The 21,941-nt window shown below is 36.7% G+C and overlaps 1 protein-coding gene across 13 annotated transcripts in view; it reads right to left on the bottom strand.

The window, feature by feature from the left end:
* Positions 1–21,941, bottom strand: part of KIF21A (kinesin family member 21A) — a 188,409-nt gene that overhangs the window by 72,100 nt on the left and 94,368 nt on the right. For all 13 annotated transcript variants that reach the window (XM_055396517.2, XM_055396525.2, XM_055396518.2 and 10 more), the window contains exons 2-7: positions 11,612–11,834; positions 11,301–11,483; positions 9,812–9,961; positions 8,539–8,673; positions 7,905–8,072; positions 6,044–6,159 (exon numbers count right to left, since the gene is read on the bottom strand). In XM_055396517.2, coding sequence (XP_055252492.2) covers positions 6,044–6,159; positions 7,905–8,072; positions 8,539–8,673; positions 9,812–9,961; positions 11,301–11,483; positions 11,612–11,834 — 975 coding nt within the window. The remainder of the gene's footprint in view (positions 1–6,043; positions 6,160–7,904; positions 8,073–8,538; positions 8,674–9,811; positions 9,962–11,300; positions 11,484–11,611; positions 11,835–21,941) is intronic.

Below are 21,941 nucleotides of genomic sequence, written 5' to 3'. Positions count from 1 at the left end.
AATGAACTCATTTTATTGAATAGCATACACAGCAGTTCTAGTGTTTTCAAACTCACATAATGGGATAAGCTGAATACAGTCATGTACAATATCAATCCACCACAACTGGGAAGTGGGAAAAGTAGAGAACTCTCCTTTACAAAAAGTACTGGGTTCAAGTGCTTAAGAATAGTGAAATTAGGAATGAGAGGAGCTAACGTCTATCACATAGGAAAAAGGTCACGTATTAAATAAAACCCAAAATGCACAAATTTCAAGAATAGTTTTATGAAAAATGTTTTTAAAATGAAAGTGGCTTATTTTTATATAATCATAACTGTCTTAAAGAAACTGATGTAACTTAAATATATTAGGTTGGCCAGAAAGTTCCTTTGGTTTTTAAGTAAAAATTAAAAGACACAATTTTCAATTTCACCAAGAACTTTATTGAATGACATATTCACCATTTTGTTCCACTACCTTCTGCTGCTTTTCATGCAACTTCATAATTCCAACTTACCAAAACTTTTAATCTTCTTGAGTCAAGAACTGTTCCAGGTGCTTTGTATATTCCTTCTAGGGAGCTGAAATTTTCTTCATTAAAACAATTTTGTAAAGATTGAAATAAATGGAAATCTGAAGATTCAATATACAGTGAATACAATGGATGAATCAGAACTTCCTAAACAAGCAATCAATTTTTTGCCTGGTCATCATAGAAACATATGGTCTAGATTTATCCTGATGGAAGATTATACATTTTCTGTTGTCTAATTTCAAATGCTTTTCTTTGAGTGTTGCTTTCAGTTGGGAGCAGAACTTGTTGGTATTAATCACTTGGTCTTCCAGAGGAGCTCATAAAAAGGACTCCCTTCCAATCCCACTATATACACAACATCACCTTCTTTGAATGAAGACTGGCTTTTGGTGTGGTTGGTGGTGGTTCATTGCACTTGCCTCATGGTCTCTTCCATTTCACATCATTTTACAGTATCCACTCTTCACTGCCCATTACAATTTGTTTTAAAAACAACATTTGATTATGTTTAAGTAGAAAATAGCATGCAGAAATGTGGTCAAGAAGGTTTTTTCACGTAACTTATGTGGAACCCAAATATCAAAGCGATTAACATAACCAAAGGAAACATAACCAGAGGAAAACAACAGAATAGGAAAGACAAGAGAGCGCTACAGGAAAATTAGAGATACCAAGGGAACATTTCATGCAAAGATGGGCTCGATAAAGGACAGAAATGGTGTGGACCTAACAGAAGCAGAAGATATTAAGAAGAGGTGGCACGAATACACAGAAGAACTGTACAAAAAAAGATCTTCATGACCAAGATAATCACGATGGTGTGATCACTCACTTAGAGCCAGACATCTTGGAATGTGAAGTCAAGTGGGCCTTAGAAAGCATCACTACAAATAAAGCTAGTGGAGGTGATGGAATTCCAATTGAGCTACTTCAAATCCTGAAAGATGATGCTGTGAAAGTGCTGCACTCAATATGTCAGCAAATATGGAAAACTCAGCAGTGGCCACAGGACTGGAAAAGGTCAGTCTTCATACCAATCCCAAAGAAAGGCAATGCCAAGGAATGCTCAAACTACCGCACAACTGCACTCATCTCACACACTAGTAAAGTCATGCTCAAAATTCTCCGAGCCAGGCTTCAGCAATACATGAACCGTGAACTTCCAGATGCTCAAGATGGTTTTAGAAAAGGCAGAGGAACCAGAGATCAAATCGCCAACATCCGCTGGATCATGGAGAAAGCAAGAGAGTTCCAGAAAAACATCTGTTTCTGCTTTATTGACTATGCCAAAGCCTTTGACTGTGTGGATCACAATAAACTGTGGAACATTCTGAAAGAGATGGGAATCCCAGACCACCTGACCTGCCTCTTGAGAAACCTGTATGCAGGTCAGGAAGCAACAGTTAGAACTGGACATGGAACAACAGACTGGTTCTACATAGGAAAAGGAGTACGTCAAGGTTGTATATTGTCACCCTGCTTATTTAACTTATATGCAGAGTACATCATGAGGAATGCTGGGCTGGAAGAAGCACAAGCTGGAATCAAGATCTCCGGGAGAAATATCAATAACCTCAGATATGCAGATGACACCACCCTTATGGCAGAATGTGAAGAGGAACTCAAAAGCCTCTTGATGAAAGTGAAAGAGGAGAGTGAAAAAGTTGGCTTGAAGTTAAACATTCAGAAAACTAAGATCATGGCATCTGATCCCATCATTTCATGGGAAATAGATGGAGAAACAGTGGAAACAGTGTCAGACTTTATTTTTCTCGGCTCCAAAAACACTGCGGATGCTGATTGATTATGAAATGAAATTAAAAGACGCTTACTCCTTGGAAGGAAAGTTATGACCAACCTAGATAGCATATTAAAAAGCAGAGACATTACTTTGCCAAGCAAAGTCCATCTAGTCAAGGCTATGGTTTTTCCAGTGGTCATGTATGGATGTGAGAGCTGGACTGTGAAGAAAGCTGAGTGCCAAAGAATTGATGCTTTTGAACTGTGGTGCTGGAGAAGACTCTTGAGAGTCCCTCGGACTGCAAGTAGATCCAACCAGTCCATTCTAAAGGAGATCAATCCTGGGTGTTCATTGGAAGGACTGATGCTCAAGCTGAAACTCCAATACTTGGGCCACCTCATGCGAAGAGTTGACTCACTGGAAAAGACTCTGATGCTGGGAAGGATTGGGGCAAGAGGAGAAGGGGACGACAGAGGATGAGATGGCTGGATGGCATCACCGACTCAATGGACATGAGTTTGAGTGAACTCAAAGAGTTGGTGATGGACAGGGAGGCCTGGTGTGCTATGATTCATGGGGTCACAAAGAGTCAGACACGACTGAGCGACTGAACTGAATTGAACATAACCAAGATGGTACAATTGAAATTCAGTGGTTGATTTTGATATTTTGAGTGTGTAAGCTATCTGTTGCATGGTATCACATGGATCTTTCTCAATTAATATCTTGATTTGTCCACTATCAACTTCAACTAGTCTACCTGACCATAGAGCATCATCCTGAGAGAAATCTCCTGCATACATCTTATCAAATCACTTTGACATATTCAGTCAGTCTCAGTACATTTTCCATACACTGCACAAATTGTTTTTTGCATTTCAGGTGCATTTTTACTTTTCTTGAAATAATAAAGCATAATATGCCAATAATGTTCCTTTTTTCCTTCCACCTTCAATATTAAAATGACTACACAAAAATTCACTAACTTTGATAAGTTTTTGTAATGCATGCTAATATGACAGTTATCATGATACCGTCTAACAAAATTATTTCGAATGAAGTAAAGACAACCAAGCACTACTAGAGCCATCTTATGGAAAAATTAACAAACCTTTTGGCGACCCAGTATTAGGAAGTTCCCTGGTGGTCTAATGGTTAGGATTCAGGGCTTTCACTGATGTGGCCCAGGTTCAATCCTTTGTCAGGGAACTGAGATCCCATAAGCCATGCAGTATGGCATAAATAAATAAAGTTACTTATCTTATATGTTATTATATCATATTATATTTTTCATCAGGGAGGAAATATATCACAATATTAACAATAGTTAACTACAGGTAAATACAATTAATTTTTATTCATATTTTATATTTTCAGAGTTTTTGCTATAAACTTTTTAAGTATTAAACATTATAAACATATAAAAGCCAGGTTGTTTTTTTTTTTTTTTACAGTTAAAAGTATTTTTATTAAAAAAAGCACAAATGCAAAGAAATGAACAGAGGAAAATTTATGCGTCGAACCTGGACTGGTCACTTATGATAATATACATGCTACAATTCCATTCTCCCCAATCATTCCACCTTCACCCTCTCCCACAGAGTCCCAAAGACTGTTCTAAATGCCTATGTCTCTTTTGCAGTCTCTTATACAGGGTTCAGGTTACCATTTTTCTAAATTCCATATATATGCGTTAATATACAGTATTGATGTTCTTCTTTCTGGCTTACTTCACTCTGTATAATTGGCTCCAATTTCATCCACCTCATTAAAACTGATTCAAATGCATTCTTTTTGATGGCTGAGAAATACTCCATTGTGTATATGTACCAAAGCTTTCTTATCCATTCATCTGCAGATGGACATCTAGGTTGCTTCCATGTCCTGGCTATTATAAACATTATAAACATATAAAAGCCAGGTTGTTTTTTTTTAAAAAAAGTCACCAAATTGTTCATATAAATATATGCAACTTGTTTCCACAAATTATCTTTGATCTAATTTTTCTTTAAGAGTAATTTGTATAAACATCACAAAATGAAGACGTTTTGTTCTCTAATGCTTATACGAAGTACAATGCTTTTGAAAGAGGAGACTAATCTCACAATTTTAAGAGGGTGACTGAAAATGGGACTGGGGTTCCCTGGTGGTCAGATGGTAAAGAATCTGCCTGCAATCCAGGAGACCTGGATTCAATCCCTGGGTCGGGAAGATCCGCTAGAGAAGGGAATGGCCACCCACTCCGGTATTCTTGCCTGGAGAATTCCATGAACAGAGGAGAAAGGGATTAGAAGAAAGGAGTTACCACCCACACAGTTGGCTCAGACGGTAAAGTGTCTGCCTACACTGCGGGAGTCCTGGGTTCGATCCTTGGGTCAGGAAGATCCTCTGGAGAAGAAAATGGCAATCCTCTCCAGTATTCTCACCTGGAAAATCCCATAGATGGAGAAGCCTAGTAAGCTACAGTCTGTGGGGTCGCAAAGAGTCGGAGACGACTGAGCGACTTCACCTTACCTTACCTAGGAAATGGGTGAGGAATATCTGAGATTCTTCAGCTGTAGCTTAGATAAACCTGAAGAGGAATTCAAAATCCATAGTGCAAATATCTTAGATTATTACAGGGCAAGCAAACTCTCAGAAGTACTGAAGTATTCCAAAGTATTAACACTGGTAAGGGGAAGATGTTTACTACCTCTTCTTTGTTACAAAACAAAGCTATGCTATAAAGCAAAGAAATAAACACAGTAAAAGGCTACAATTTAGCAAACATTAATAATTTATATTTGGCTTAAAAAACAAAAATTTTTGTCCAGTTACAATAAGATTCAGATTGATATTGAAAGTTGAATGGAAATATAGAACAGAAGAAATATGGATAAATGGAAGCAATACAAAGGATATGCTAGAAGAGAGATGAGTCAAAACAATGCCAATATTAAAAAAAGAAGCAATATAAAAATGATACTGTTAAATTCTATAAAACAAAACATTATTTCCCAATCCATCCAACCTCAGCCCAAATAAATTCAACATTATCAAAATTCTTTGAATAATAGTTGTTCGAAGAGAAAATTGGCAAGTTTAACTACTGGATTGTTTTACAGCGTCAGTTTGTATGTAACACTGAACTATGCGAAGACTGAATTTAAATGCCAAAAATGTTTTCACTTTGAAAGCCAAATGCTGATGTTTATAAAGAGGAGTGCATTACCAAAAGAATACATTTAGCTAATGAAACATATCAGGATGATGCAAAGTACAGAAGAGGAGGAATATCAGCGATTCTGGCGAAGTTAATAACGAGCAAACACCCTATATTTCATTCAATTAATATTTATAAAGTTTTCCAAAGATGTAAAAAAACGTTTAATTTTTAAGAGATTTGTAAAAAAATTAATAATATTTAAATTATTTTTTAAATTACATAGAAGACAGAATTTTTCAACAAAATTTTACTAGGCATCAAGTATGTGCCAAGCACTCAAAATTGAAACTCTGTATAGTAGAGAGAACATATGCCAAGTGACTGAATAAATTACTTAATCTCTCTGAATTTGAATTTTCTTATCTATAAAATAGGAATAACAATACCTACCTCAAGAGATGTTACAAGAAATATGTGAAATGACATGTGAAAGCACTCATGCACTTGAGGCACTTAATAACTACTAGTTCCTCATTAATTTATTTTATAGAAAACAATTCTTAAAAATCACTTTTCAAACATTTTAAAAATAATGAATAATTGAAATCCAGGACTATGGAGGATAAACACTTCTACATACCTATTGCCCCCAAGAGAATCCTGTAGTAGTCTTGTCAGCTTAGAATCTCTATAGGGAACATGAGTGGCCCTCTTGCTCTTGTCTCCCAATGCACTTATTACATTGCCAAGTGCCAACTAAAAAGTAGAAAGAGAGAGAGGAAAATGATAAAAATGTACTAATTATAACACTTTAAAATAATGAAATCTTATAGAAAATAATACAAAGATATGGCAGAATTGAGACCACTTCTGTTTGGTTTTATAAATATCTATAACTCACAAATACTAAAACATCTATGAAGAGATTTTCTTTAGAAATAGGAATGTTGTAAGATTGATGACTTTTAAACCATTCTTAGAATTATCAGAACATCATGAGGTATCTCTCACAAAACTGCCAATTCATGTTGCAAATTCTCCTCAGCTCAATGAAGAAATAAATTGCTAGTTAACAATTTCATGGAATGTTTTTGTACTATATCTTCCTTATATGAAAACAAAATTTCTTTTAACCACAATAAACATATCAGTATGGTATCTCTAAATAAAGTATTATTAAGTACAGCAGCACTTAGAAATTCAATTAATCTATGTACTAAGCATCCAATATTTAAGAAATTAAGTCAAATTGTAGCACTCTTTAGTCCCTCCTCCTGCCACCCGCTTCTACTTTTCCTAGTCACTGAACTAGCACCTACAGCATAAGCTTTCCTAAATGCTTGCCATACTCGCCTATAACTATGTTTCTGTTAGAGCCAATGGATGCTGCAAAGAATGCATCATCATCACACTGTGTCTTAGTCCCCCTTTTCTAGAGTCTGCAGTTTTAGCCACTGGTCACACTGAACCTCTACCATACATCTGAACATGTTTCAATAGCCTAAACAAGAAAACTGAGCAATGGCTTTTGTCTTTTCCAAACAGCACAAAGGCAAATACCATACCGTGATTTTATATCTCAAGAAATTCAAAACAATACATAAAGTCCAGAATCCTGCTCACTCACTCCTCTGACCACAATATTCAACCATATGGTGGAAGCATCAGGATGCATGGATGGAAAGAAGATTCTCTCTAATCAGTCTCAGCTGATAATTCCCCCACAGGAGGGTTATAATCATGTAACAGCAAATATTGGGCAATGACCAAAAAAAGGACCATATGCTTGGATCCCCTGCTCTAGGAAGAAAGGGAGAGAGGCAAAGCAGAAAACACCTGTTCTGATGCTGTCAGCATCACAGAAATTGACAATGCCATTACTTTTAAGCAGGAACAAAGAACCACTTTTATAAAGAAGTCAATAAGAAAAAAAGATTACATAAAAATTTGGTTCAAAACATTTTCTTTCAGATAATAGAAACTTTAGGCTAACTCCAACACAAGGTGCTTTCCAATCAATCAAAAACACCACTAGATGGCAGGGTATTAAAGTTAATTCCTAAAATGAGAAAAGTTATCATTTTGAAACAATCATTATTAAATAACATGTTATTATAATTTCCAAAATAAAGTCTGTCATAAAGATGTTAACATAAAACTACTTTAAAGGTCATCCCATATAATATTTAATATTAAGAGTATATTTTTAAATTTGAGAAGAATTTTTAAATCATTTCTATTATATATATACATATCTTATGCACACATCATAAAATTTAAACCAATTAATTTTTTACACTTGAAGAAAACTTACAATATGAGAAGGAGAAAAAAGCTGACAGCCTGACATCAAAATTCAATTCATTATTCATAAGTTTACAGTAACTTTCATTTCTCAGCTCAGTGTATGAAGGATTTCCACTTGGGTATTATATATTATAAAACAGAAAAGGATAATAAAATAACCCTGATATATTCCCAGCACAAAGTCTTAGTCTTACAAGTCCACAGTTGATGGAAATGCCTTCTTTTGCTCTCTCGCCCGTAGCTCCAGTACGCTTCAGTCTTTCTGAACCTGCCAGATCAACAAAATGGAACTTTGCAGTCAGAGTTTCAAATTCATTCATCTGTGATGATTCAGAAATCACTTTATTATCAGTTGCAGTTTCCTGTAATTGAGGAAAATAATTGAAAATACCTTATTAATGTGACACTAAATATCCTTCAACCCCATCTTGCCTTCATTATTCACATAGCCAAGTATAGGCCTGTAGTCAAATAAATATGAGCACAAAAATGCCTGTTGCAACTAGAAGCTTAGACAAAGATCAAAAAAAGCTATCAACTGAGGCTTTGCTTATATTGAAGAGAAATTTGTAGCATACAGCCCTCAAAAACAAAGGGTCTCAAGTAACTAATCCATCACCATACTTTCTGGCTACTGCAGACATATAGTCAATTTTTAATTTCAAAATTTTATACAGCTGGCCAGCTTTAGCTTAAATAAATCCAGGGACATCTCATTAGGAAAAGGAATGATTAAACAAACTAAATTTGACACAAATATTCTCTTTGATACTCATGTGATTTTATAGAAATGAAACCTGAAAGTTTAAGATATTAGAACTAACTCACAGCATCTATTTGGGGACACATTCTGGTTTGACACAAGTGAATGGTAAAAATGGCATGTGAACGAGAGCTCTGAACATTCATTTGGGTACTAGCAGTTGTCCGAGATAAAGCACCCAGCTTCAAACACTGCATCATCTGGAAAAGGGAAAGAAAGAGGGGTTTTACTTGAAAATACTTAAACTAAATCTACTCAATCGTAAGTCTGAGCTACTGGTTAAAATTCATCGTATTAAAAGATGTACAAGAGGTAGACTGTCTTATTATTTTATTTACAGGCACTTTTTGACCAGAAAGTATAACAGTGTTTGTTTTTGTAAATAGGAGAAAACACTGAGATTCCATTGTTTGCCATTTGCTGATGTCTGCAGCTTCTATTTCAAAACTATTACAGTAGAACACTTTGGAACAAACTGAGCAATAACTGGAATTACTCAGGCTCTTCTGTATTTTCTTATTTGTAACTCTTTTACTGTTGACCACTCCATGTGACTTGCAGATCTTTGTTCCCCATCAGGAATTGAACTCAGGGCCAAGGTACTGAAAGCACTGAGTCCAAAACACTGGCCTGCCACAGAACTCCCCAGTGTAAGTTTTTTAACAGTCTCTCTTTAGGAGCCATAATTCAGGACTACATGATGTTGTTGTTTAGTCACTGTCATGTCTGACTCTTTTGCGACCATGAACTGTAGCCTGCCAGGCCACTCCTCTGTCCATGGAATTTCCCAAACAAGAATACTGGAGCAAGTTGCCATTTCCTTCTCCAGGGGATCTTCCCGACCCAGGGACTGAATCCTTGTCTCTTGCATTGCAGGTAGATTCTTTACCACTGAGCCACCAGGGAAGCCCCACAGCCTCCATGTGTTATGGCAAAAAGCACAAAGGACTGTGGTATCATCCTTCACTTTAAATTATCTAACCCTCTTTTTCTAGGTGTGAAAGGAAACTCTACATACAATGCTTTACATTCTTTAGATGTTATGATAAATGCACTGACTTTATCACAACTGTGACATTTTTAATAATAAAATCCTAGGAAAAATGATGAAGATAAAATTTTACCTCAGTGCTACTCTTTAGGATACAAATTTCATATGGTGAGCAGCAAAGCTATTAAATAAAGCCAAATGTGCTCTATTTTTTTCCTTTGGCCGTGACTCGAAGCTTGCAAGGATGGAACCCATGCCTTCTGCATTAGGAGTGCAGAGCCCTAACCCTTGCACCACCAGGAAATTCCCCCAAACATGCTCTATTTTAACTATAACATAAATGTCACCTCGGATTCTGTATTCACTGTCCGTGTCGTGACGCCTACAGTATAAATTCCTCCAGCTGAATCTTCATGAATCCTTATATTTGATTTTTTAGTTTTTGCATCAATATCACGAGTAGTATCAAATAAGTCAAGAACCTCTTCATTATATAGCTATCAAAAGAAGTAAGTTTAACATTAGCCAAAATTGCCTCATGGTTGTTTGAAACATACCTTAAAAGTTCTTCTAAATGATATATTTATTCAAAATAACACATAAAAATGACCACAAATAAAAATAAATGCCAGATTTCTTTACAAGAGTAAGAAGAGTAAAAGACTTAAAATTGACTAATGAGTTAAGGACTAGATAAAATGATCCACTAACCCTCTGCAAGAGATAAATATTTATAAATACAAGTACATTATGAAAATATATGTATCAAATGTAGACAAATCCTAAGCTTGAAAATTTAGGGAAGGTTTTAAGAATTTTTAGTGTTTGAACTAAAAATATATTTTCTTTGGCCCTACAACCCTTTTTAGTGTATCTAAAAATTAATACTTAGTATTTTTGCAAGATGAGCAACATATCAATAGACTCTGATGAGATTGTGCTACCTTATAAGAGGATGTATACACCAAATTTTCTATCAATATTCTTAAAGTCATAATGCCTAATAACACAGGGTGAAAGGGAAGATAAAAGAACACTGTTTCTTTTCTTTTTCCATCATTAGTTACCATTCTTTTGGTAGAAACACATAATTATATTCTTGGTTTTTATTAAATTGGAATGTCCATTAAAACTAGCAGTAAGATAACATGTTAATTTGAATTGTTTTCTACTTTGTGCTATATAATGCTGAATAAAATGTTTCATCAATTATCAAAATGATTTGCTTAGGTGATCTAGACTACAATTAGACTAGAACGCTCGTTGGACCAAGCATACAGAATTATAACGGCACTGTCCACCCAATTGCAATACTGCTTAAACCTTAAATGTCTCCTTACTAGCATGACCTTCCTACCAGCTTAGACTGCCCTAAATTAATCCAAACCTGCCCTAATCTTTAGATACTGCATTAAAATACCCACATATCCTTATAGTAATACCAGTTTCTGCAGCCAGACTAGTGCTGAAGCATCAATTGTATTATTCCTCATATTCTCTCCCTCCCTGTTGGTCTGAGTTACTGAATTCCTAGCACTTTATGAACCTAACTACATTACAAAAGTAATTCTCAGAAAAGAAAAAAAAAAATCTGAAATAAATATTAATTGTTTTACTCTATGGATGCTGGTCAAATATCTATAATCTTAAATGCCAGTAAGTAAGGAATACTTATTACCTATTATCTCTTGTTATTAGTGCCTATGTTAATTTACTCAAACAACATTTATTGAATACCATATGCCAAGCACTAAAATGGAAGCTGGACTATAAAGTCAGGACTATGGTCTTAAGAATAATATTTAAAGGAAACTAATGACACAGTTAAACCATTACCTCTAAGAACTGGGCATTCACTTTAAAATCTGGAGGAGGAAGTCCATTTTTAATGGAAGTGTGTTTTTTTTCTTCAATACTCTTGAAAAGATGTTTAACAGCACGAGAAATAATACCCTGTTCTTCCTCAATGATGTTAACATCAAATCCTGTTCCCATTGTGTATGTTTTGCCAGCTCCAGTCTGAATAAAAGAATGGAAAAAAATGGATGCTTGATCTTAATAACAATCTCAAGCAACAAAAATGAAAGTGGAACTGAATTAACACTTCTGAAAAGTTACAGCTTCTATGAAAATAACTTGATACTTACTTGTCCATAAGCAAAAACTGTAGCATTATATCCTTCAAAACAACCCTCAATTAGTTTTTCTATACATTGAGTGTAGATCTGCTCTTGCTGGGAGTCAATGTCAAACACATAATCAAAAGTGAAAGCTTTATCCTTGCCTAGGAAGACTTGAGGTTCTCCAGGTGTTACAGATGTACAAATATGGCATCCTTCAATCCTTTCTTTGGCAAGCTGTGGTCTTATTCTGTGAGGAAAAAAACAGGAAGAAATAAAATAAGATACAATAAATGGAAAAAAACTGAAGAAGTAGGATTTTGAAAATCCTAGCCAAATCTTTTTAAGTCACAAATGTAATCTAGTATTTACACCTGAGTTGAAAAGTTTAAGTTAAATAATACTGAGTTAATTTCAATATAAGTTACTTAATCCAAAAAAATCATGATTAAGAGTAAAATTAATCTTAAAATTAAGTACTTTTATGAGTGAATATCTTTTCTCAACTCTGTAAGAAGTAAAGACTCAGTTAAGTAAGTTCAACTACCAAAACACTATTTATTGTTATCTTTTAGATTTCTTTTCTTTATTTCCAGAGAGGATGATATCCAAAAATGAGAAGTTAAGAACATAGCAGTTATTTTAATACCCGTGACTCACCATTTTTTGAAAACTCTTCACTAATGGTTCCCAAACTTATTTGACCATAACCTTCTGTTAGCTTAACATATTTAAGCATAACCCCAGAATATACAATCGCACATTGTATTCACTTATAAGTATATGCATGTACCATATTGATATGATATACACAAAAGCAGAATTTTGAAAAGAAAGAATTTAAAAATAAAAACACAAAAAAGTTCTAAATATTTTCTCTCCAAAACTACTGAATCATCATTTACATCACAGCATTATACTTGACCTACACCCAACTCTCATACTTCAGATTCTAGGACCTTCCTCTTATGCGTTAGCATCCTGATTTCAAGGCCTGTTTTTCAAAGAAGGAAAGTAAATACGGAGATATGTTACTAACAGAACAAAGCAAAATCTGGCCCTGTTTTATTCACTCCATAAACAGGACCATCAGGACATACATGTCATTGATTTATTCTACTTGGGTTTTTAAGAGGTTCCTATTTGCCATGCAGAAAAAGAAGCAATTTAAGGAAGAAAGTAAAGACAACCAGTAATAGAAAATAGAAAATGATACAGACAGAAAATAGAAAGGATTTTAAAGAAATCTCATTTTCTGAGATACAGAAATAGAGATCTATGGAAGTAGAATGAGTTCATCTATTTATTAGAAATAAAGCCAAGCCTAAGTCCAGATCACCTGTTTTAATGCTTGGTAACACCGAGAAGCGACTGAATTTCTGTAACCCTGGTTATCTTAAACAGAATTCAGTACTAGCAAAAAAGTGTTAAGTAAAGAATCTTTGGGATTGGAATGAAGACTGACCTCTTCCAGTCCTGTGGCCACTGCTGAGTTTTCCAAATCTGCTGGCATATTGAGTGCAGCACTTTCACAGCATCATCTTTCAAGACTTGAAATAGCTCAACTGGAATTCCATCACCACCACTAGCTTTGTTCGTAGTGATGCTTTCTAAGGCCCACTTGACTTCACATTCCAAGATGTCTGGCTCTAGGTCAGTGATCACATTATCGTGACTATCTTGGTCGTGAAGATCTTTTTTGTACAGTTCTTCTGTGTATTCTTGCCACCTCTTCTTAATATCTTCTGCTTCTGTTAGGTCCATACCATTTCTGTCCTTTATCGAGCCCATCTTTGCATGAAAAGTTCCCTTGGAATCTCTAATTTTCTTGAAGAGGTCTCTTGTTTTTCCTATTCTGTTGTTTTCCTCTATTTCTTTGCATTGATCACTGAGGAAGGCTTTCTTATCTCTCCTTGCTATTCTTTGGAACTCTGCATTCAGATGCTTATATCTTTCCTTTTCTCCTTTGCTTTTCGCCTCTCTTCTTTTTACAGCTATTTGTAAGGCCTCCTCAGACAGCCATTTCGCTCTTTTGCATTTCTTTTCCATGGGGATGGTCTTGGTCCCTGTCTCCTGTACAATGTCACGAACCTCCGTCCAGAGTTCATCAGGCACTCTATCAATCAGATCTAGTCCCTTAAATCTATTTCTCACTTCCACTGCAAAATTCTCCAAGCCAGGCTTCAGCAGTATGTAAACCGTGAACTCCCAGATGTTCAAGCAGGTTTTAGAAAAGGCAGAGGCACCAGAGATCAAATTGCCAACATCCGCTGGATCATGGAGAAAGCAAGAGAGTTTCAGAAAAACATCTATTTCTGCTTCATTGACTATGCCAAAGCCTTTGACTGTGTGGATCACAATAAACTGTGGAACATTCTGAAAGAGATGGGAATCCCAGACCACCTGACCTGCCTCTTGAGAAACCTGTATGCAGGTCAGGAATCAACAGTTAGAACCGGTCATGGAACAACAGACTGGTTCCAAATAGGAAAAGGAGTGCGTCAAGGTTGTATATTGTCACCTTGCTTATTTAACTTATATGCAGAGTACATCATGAGGAACGCTGGGCTGGAAGAAGCACAAGCTGGAATCAAGATTGCTGGGAGAAATATCAATAACCTCAGATATGCAGATGACACTACCCTTATGGCAGAAAGTGAAGAGGAACTAAGAAGCCTCTTGATGAAAGTGAAAGAGGAGAGTGAAAAGGTTGGCTTGAAGCTCAACATTCAGAAAACAAAGATCATGGCATCTGGTCCCATCACTTCATGGGAAATAGATGGAAAAACAGTGGAAACAGTGTCAGACTTTGTTTTTTTGGGCTCCAAAATCACTGCAGATGCTGATTGCAGCCATGAAATTAAAAGACGCTTGCTCCTTGGAAGGAAAGTTATGACCAACCTTGACAGTATATTAAAAAGCAGAGACATTACTTTGCCGACCAAGGTCCGTCTAGTCAAGGCAATGGTTTTTCCCGTGGTCATGTATGGATGTGAGAGTTGGACTGTGAAGAAAGCTGATCGCCGAAGAATCGATGCTTTTGAACTGTGGTGTTGGAGAAGACTCTTGAGAGTCCCTTATACTGCAAGGAGATCCAACCAGTCCATTCTAAAGGAGATCAATCCTGGATGTTCATTGGAGGGACTGATGCTAAAGCTGAAACTCCAATACTTTGGCCACCTCATGAGACGAGTTGACTCACTGGAAAAGACTCTGATGCTGGGAAAGGTTGGGGGCGGGAGGAGAAGGGGACGACGGAGAATGAGATGGCTGGATGGCATCACCGACTCTGTGGACATGAGTTTGAGTGTACTCCGGGAGTTGGTGATGGACAGGGAGGCCTGGCGTGCTGTGATTCATGGGGTCGCGGAGAGTCGGACACGACTGAGCGACTGAACTGAACTGAACTGACTGAAAGAATCTTATTTATTTATGCAATTTTCCCTTCTTCTGTAATAATGATGTTTTTCTTCCATAAGGTCTTCAACTTCAGTGATTTGTTTTCAGAGCATGCAATAATCAATGGGGAGCTGGCTAGGTACTGCGGAAAGAGTAATGAAGTGGTCCATAGGAGACTTGGATTCTATTACTTCTCTCACTCTGTTGTTATCATGTGGTCTTCTCTTGGAGCTCCAATTTCCTCACCAGTTGACAGAAACTATCATTTCCAAGATTCCTTTCAGATCTATCACTATTTGTCTGAAGAACACTGAGGAATAATATTTATATACTATTAAAAAGATAAAAAAAGATCTTCATGATCAAGATAATCACAATGGCGTGATCACTGACCTAGAGCCAGACATCTTGGAATGTGAAGTCAAATGGGCCTTAGAGAGCATCATTACGAACAAAGCTAGTGGAGGTGATGGAATTCCAGTGGAGTTACTTCAAATCCTGAAAGATAATGCTGTGAAAGTGCTGCATTCAGTATGCCAGCAAATTTGGAAAACTCAGCAGTGGCCACGGGACTGGAAAAGGTCAGTCTTCATTCCAATTAAAGAAAGGCAATGCCAAAGAATGCTCAAACTACTGCACAATTGCACTCATCTCACACACTAGTAAAGTCATGCTCAAAATTCTCCAAGCCAAACTTCAGCAATATGTGAACCGTGAACTTCCAGATGTTCAAGCAGGTTTTAGAAAACGCAGAGGAACCAGAGATCAAATTGCCAACATCTGATGGATCATGAAGAAAGCAAGAGAGTTCCAGAAAAACATCTATTTCTGCTTCATTGACTATGCCAAAACCTTTGACTGTGTGGATCACAATAAACTGTGGAACATTCTGAAAGAGATGGGAATCCCAGACCACCTGACCTGCCTCTTGAGAAACATGTATGCAGGTCAGGAAGCAACAGTTAGAACTGGACATGGAACAACAGACTGGTTCCAAATAGGAAAAGGTGTACATCAAGGTTGTATATTGTCACCCTGCTTATTTAACTTATATGCAGAATACATCATGAGGAATGCTGGGCTGGAAGAAGCACAAGCTGGAATCAAGATTGCCAGGAGAAATATCAATAACCTCAGATATGCAGATGACACCACCCTTATGGCAGAAAGTAAAGAGGAACTCAAAAGCCTCTTGATGAAAGTGAAAGAGGAGAGTGAAAAGGTTGGCTTGAAGCTCAACATTCAGAAAACAAAGATCATGGCATCTGGTCCCATCACTTCATGGGAAATAGATGGAAAAACAGTGGAAACAGTGTCAGACTTTATTTTTCTGGGCTCCAAAATCACTGTGGATGCTGATTGCAGCCATGAAACTAAAAGACACTTACTCCTTGGAAGAAAAGTTATGACCAACCTAGATAGTATATTAAAAAGCAGAGACGTTACTTTGCCAACAAAGGTCCGTCTAGTCAAGGCTATGGTTTTTCCAGTGTTCATGTATGGATGTGAGAGTTGGACTATGAAGAAAGCTGATCGCTGAAGAATTGATGCTTTTGAACTGTGGTGCTAGAGAAGACTCTTGAGAGTCCCTTGGACTGCAAGGAGATCCAACCAGTCCATTCTAAAGGAGATCAGTCCTAGGTGTTCATTGGAAGGTCTGATGCTGAAGCTGAAACTCCAATACTTGGGCCACCTCATGCGAAGAGTTGACTCACTGGAAAAGACTCTGATGCTGGGAAGGATTGGGGGCAGGAGGAGAAGGGGACGACAGAGAATGAGATGGCTGGATGGCATCACCGACTCGATGGACATGAGTTTGAGTGAACTCTTGGAGTTGGTGATGGACAGGGAGGCCTGGCACGCTGTGATTCATGGGTCGCAAAGAGTTGGTCACGACTGAGCGACTGAACTGAACTGAACTGATAAAATTATAAGAAATAAGTGTTTCTTACAAGAAACTATATCCAAGGACTATAAAAACAGCCCATTGTAGTAAGCAGCTTTGACTTTCTGGTTCCACATTTTATTGATGAGTTGTCTTTCTCAAAGTTAATATTCCCTTCTTTCCAAACTCCCCTTCTCCTGTCTCACTCCATCCATTCATGGGGATAAAAATGATAAATACCATCCTCCTCAGGAGAGTCAATGGAAAAAAAACAAATCCCCCATCCTCCTTAGCAGAATCACCATCTTGTCTGTTTCCAGTTAGAAGAGTCAACTTCAATTACTCCCTATTCCCCATTCTATCTATCCAACCTATCTATAACAACTATTAATTTTCTCAGAAATAGCTCATCCATTTTCTTCCCTTCCTCACCTAATCAAGCCACCATTATCTCTTACTTGGATTATTGCAAAAAGTCTTCTCACCAGAGAGCCTGCGTCAAATTTTACCCCCTATCAATCTGTTCCACAGATTGGTACAGATATGTATAAAATATGAAGTTGATATATTTGTAAAATATGAAGTTGATATGATATTTGTAAAATATGGTTGATCACTGCCTTGCCTAAAACTCTGTGTGTGTGTGCTAAGTTGCTTCAGTTGTGTCAAACTCTTTGCAACCATGTTGACTATAGCACACCAGGCTACTCTGTCCATGGGATTCTCCAGGCAAGAATAATGGAGTCGGATGCCATGTCCTCCTCCAGGGGATCTTCCAGACCCAGGGATCGAACCCACATCTCTTATGTCTCCTGCATTTGCAGGTGGATTCTTTTACCACTAACCCCATCTGGGAAACCCAAAGACCCTCTAGTATATCCTTAAATCACTCTGCAGTCTCCTCTTGCCATGGTTAATCTTCCCATCAAAGGACTTTGGTTAGTGATTGTAGTTGTGGTGACGGTTTATTTTTAGCTGGTTTCACTAACAAATTATGCTTTCTCTAGCATCTATGCTTTCAAATATGATTTTCTCTCCTGGACATTCTTCCTTCTCAATTCCCAACTCCTTTTCCCGCCTGAACATCTCATTTTCAATCTCTGTTTAGATTTCACTTCTTTCAGAAGCACTCACCTAATTCTGCAATCCACCATAAAGTCATATCTGAGCCGAGGCTGGGTCTCCTGAGAGCTATCCCATTTATCCCAAAATTCTGCTCTCTCCCTGATTTATAGCTGCACTGTGAAATTTAATAAACTCCATGTAATAAAACAGATAAACATAAAAACAACTAAATGAAAATGAGCACTAGGCTACTGTTTGAAATCAGTGCCCCATTAATTTTAAGTAAATGACTATAACCACAGGCCATCTTATTTGGCTATTAAAATATTTTTAATTTAGTTTCAACATAAAGAATAAGCACTATTTGAACTGCAGATAGCACAGCCAATTTTAGAATGCCAGTGTCATTCAGAATTTACCTAACCTCTACTCACCTGCTTATTATCCTTGCTAATGGCAAGGAGGAGTGCATTTGAAAGATGGATGATATGTAATCATACCATCTGCATGGGTGGGGAGAGTGACTTTAAAAACCAAAAAGATGGGTGGAACCCTTTTCTACCCAAAACAGGCAATGGCAGCTTCCCAGCAGTCTGAGCAATTCCCACCTAGGAGGGGATGGTCTTTGGCACAAGCAGATAATTGGAAGCTGACTACACTTCAAAGTTCAGAGATAGATTCACCTCCTCAATTCCCTTTTGAAAATTCAGATTATAAACTCTCCAAATCCCTAAACTTATACTCAAGTCAGGAATTCTCAGATAGTCTTAACCCAAACCAATTAACCTACTTTAATAATGCAGTCTGAAATTTACATAGCAACAAGCTTCTATTTAAAAACTATAATTTGATGTTATAGATAGACAAGATAAACCACCCTTCTGGGAAAAACAAGAATAAAACTAAAATTTGATAATTTATTACTTTACATATTTTGAAATACCTTCTTAGTTTTTTTACATAAAATTAAGAACATTAAACATACTCATCTAATCCCATCACTAAGCAATAACAAAAAGCCTTGCAGGCTCTTTTAAATGTTTGTAATCAAACAGCCAGATACATTAATATTTGAAACTACTTCTTAAAGAAAAAAATATGCATAAAACTTACATCATAAATATTTAAGATATTCTAATACTACACAGCAATATTTAAAAAGCCAACAACAATGTGGGTTCTATCTAAAACAGTAATTTGCTAATGGAGATGGGTTTTTTCAAATGTTACAGTAGACACGAATATAGGCAAGGTGGGGCCATTATGGAAAACAGTGGCAGTTTCACTAGAGAATGTGCCCTGTTTCTTAGCATGAGGCACTGAACCTTTAATCCTTTCTGGGCTATTGACCAACAGGGTGGGATCTGAAAGGGGAAAATCCATGGAGAGCCATACAGAAATAAATGTACTTTGTTATAACTAGTTTTTGAAGGTTGAAGGTTTGAAACAAAATATGATACAAGCTGTCAATTATTCAGTTTGAAGATAAAAGGACACAAACAAATGTATCCATGTTCTGAATCTTTCCATCAGCATATAGCAGCCTTTTAGTTTCTGTTCTCACACTTTATTTAAACTGCTTAGACAGAAGGTACCAATGACCTTTTTATTTCCAAATACAATGGATCCTTTTTAGTCTTCATCTTACCTGACACATTTGATCCTATTCACAACCAGTAGGGGAGGAAAAATCTTTTTTCCTCTACCCTTCTAGATTCTCCTGACTAGGACCCTTTTAATAAGACAGATTAACAAAATAAAAACAAGTTTATTAACTTTTGTATCGTGCATATACATGGGAATATTCAGTGATGAGTAAATCAAAGTGTGGTTGCAACTTGAATTTATATAGCATCTCAACAAAAAGAAAAAGGACTTTGAGTTTCTTGTACAGTAAACTGTCAGAATATAAATATGTATAGAAACTAGTGGAAGACAAAGGCTAATTAAGTAAACTTTATTATGCAGGATCCTTTGGTGCAGTCTCTGGTGATTAATTTCTGTCCTTCTTGGAGCAGAGCAGAGGGAGAAAATCCTGCTTTTTGGCAAATATATGTTTCTTTTAATTGCCTTAAATCCAAAACAATTCTTATGTCAAATTGGCATATAATGGGGTGGCGTTTTCTGCTCCCTACAAATACCATATTTCTCAGGAGTTGGCTTTTGTGACATTCCTTCTGAACTTATCTTTTCCTCTTGTATCTCATATACCAAGCTGTCTTAAAATATCAGTGTTTTCCTGGCCACTAAAGTGTCCCAATTATTTAGCATGGTATGCTACAATTCCACTCTCAAATCTAGTTACATTACTCAGCTATATCAAACCACTGATCATTTTTTAATTAACTAACTACATACTTTCATTCACTGTGCCAACCTACATGCTTTTCTCTCTACCTAGAATGCTGGGCCTCTATGGTCTCTGCATAGCAACTTCCTTGTAATTCTTTAAGACCTAACTCAAATATCAGTACATTTATAAAGCTTTCCCTTTCCTCCCAAACTCGAATTAATCTATGCAGTTTATACAAGATTTTAGAATGTGACAAGTTGCTTCAGTCGTCTCCAACTCTTTGCGACCCCATGGGCTGTAGCCTGTCAGGCTCCTCTGTCCATGGGATTCTCCAGGCAGGAATACTGGAGTGGGCTGCTGTTCCCTTTTACAGGGCATCTTGCCAACCCAGGGATCAAATCCGCATCCCCTGTGTCTCCTGCATTGGCAGGCGAGTTCTTTACCATTGAGCCAACTGGGAAGAGATTTTAGAATAATAGATATCAAATTGAATTCTTATTGATCACTAGGAAATGAATTATTTGAGAACTAAGAATATATCTTATTCAATCATAAAATTAATTCAACAAATGTTGATTGACTGACTCCTATAAACTGTTCTAGTTATGAGGGAGGAATATTCCAATACTGGGCATGTGATTATCATAGTAACTTAACTTTTTCCCCATCACTCTACTCTGTTACTAGAAACTTGATCTTGAGCAATCATTTAACAAATTTATGTCTTAATTTTCTAATCTATAAAATGAATACAGGAGCCTGTATTTAATACTCCTAAAGTTCTAACTTCAAGTTCTATTTTAATTATTCCCTTATGAAAAGGAAAATGCTGACTTTAAAAGGTATCAACAAACAACCTTTTTCTTTTGCCACACCTTATATCCACCATTAGTCACATTACTCATTCCATATTCTTTATAGTTCCTATTATTCTCTCCAGTTTTTATAGCAATTACTACTGTGGCCATAGGGACAAAGAACTTCCTTCATAAAAATATGGTGGCTCTTTGCAGTGGCAGTATCCAGTGAAGACTAGAAGAGAATCTGAGAATAAGACCAGTAAATTTCCTTAAATTGGGTCTTGTTTTTTATTCTCTGCTTAAATAATAATCATAACCGGATTTATTAAATAAGCTAAGAGGACTAGTTCAAGATGTCCTAGATAAGACAGAAAAATAAGACAAGCATATTTGGCAGAATTGCACACAATGTGGTCAGTCACATTTGATTTTTTGTGGCCACATGGATTGTAGCCTGCCAGGCTCATCTGCCCACGGAATTCTCCAGGCAAGGATAATGGAGTGGGTGGCCTCTCCTTTCTCCAGGGGATCTTTCTGACCCAGGGATCAAATCTGGGTTTCCCACATTGCAGGCAGATTTTTTACCATCTGAGCCACCAGGGAAGCCCAGTAATATTTACGGTCTAATTTTGCCAAATATTCTTGGAAGAAGCATCCTACCATGAGACCTTAGCACACCTACACATTCTTTTTTTTAATTTTTAACTGAAGGATAGATGCTTTACAATGTTGTGCTGGTTTCTGCCATACAACAACATAAATCAGTCATAAGTATACATATGTCCCCTCCCTCTTGAATCCCTGAAAATTCTTGCTCAATATGCCAAGAATGCAAAATCCTGGCAGCTCTTCTCATGGATCACTTCTCAAGGTTGCATTTGCAGCAAGCAACCTTCAGGGATAATGTCTTCCTCC

Source organism: Moschus berezovskii, chromosome 6, assembly GCF_049115385.1.
Source record: "Moschus berezovskii isolate FMDL1 chromosome 6, NW_MosBer_1.0, whole genome shotgun sequence".
Classification (NCBI taxonomy): Eukaryota; Metazoa; Chordata; class Mammalia; order Artiodactyla; family Moschidae; genus Moschus; species Moschus berezovskii.
The sequence above is the reverse complement of the archived record's forward strand: the minus strand, read 5'-3'. Positions and strand labels throughout refer to the sequence as shown.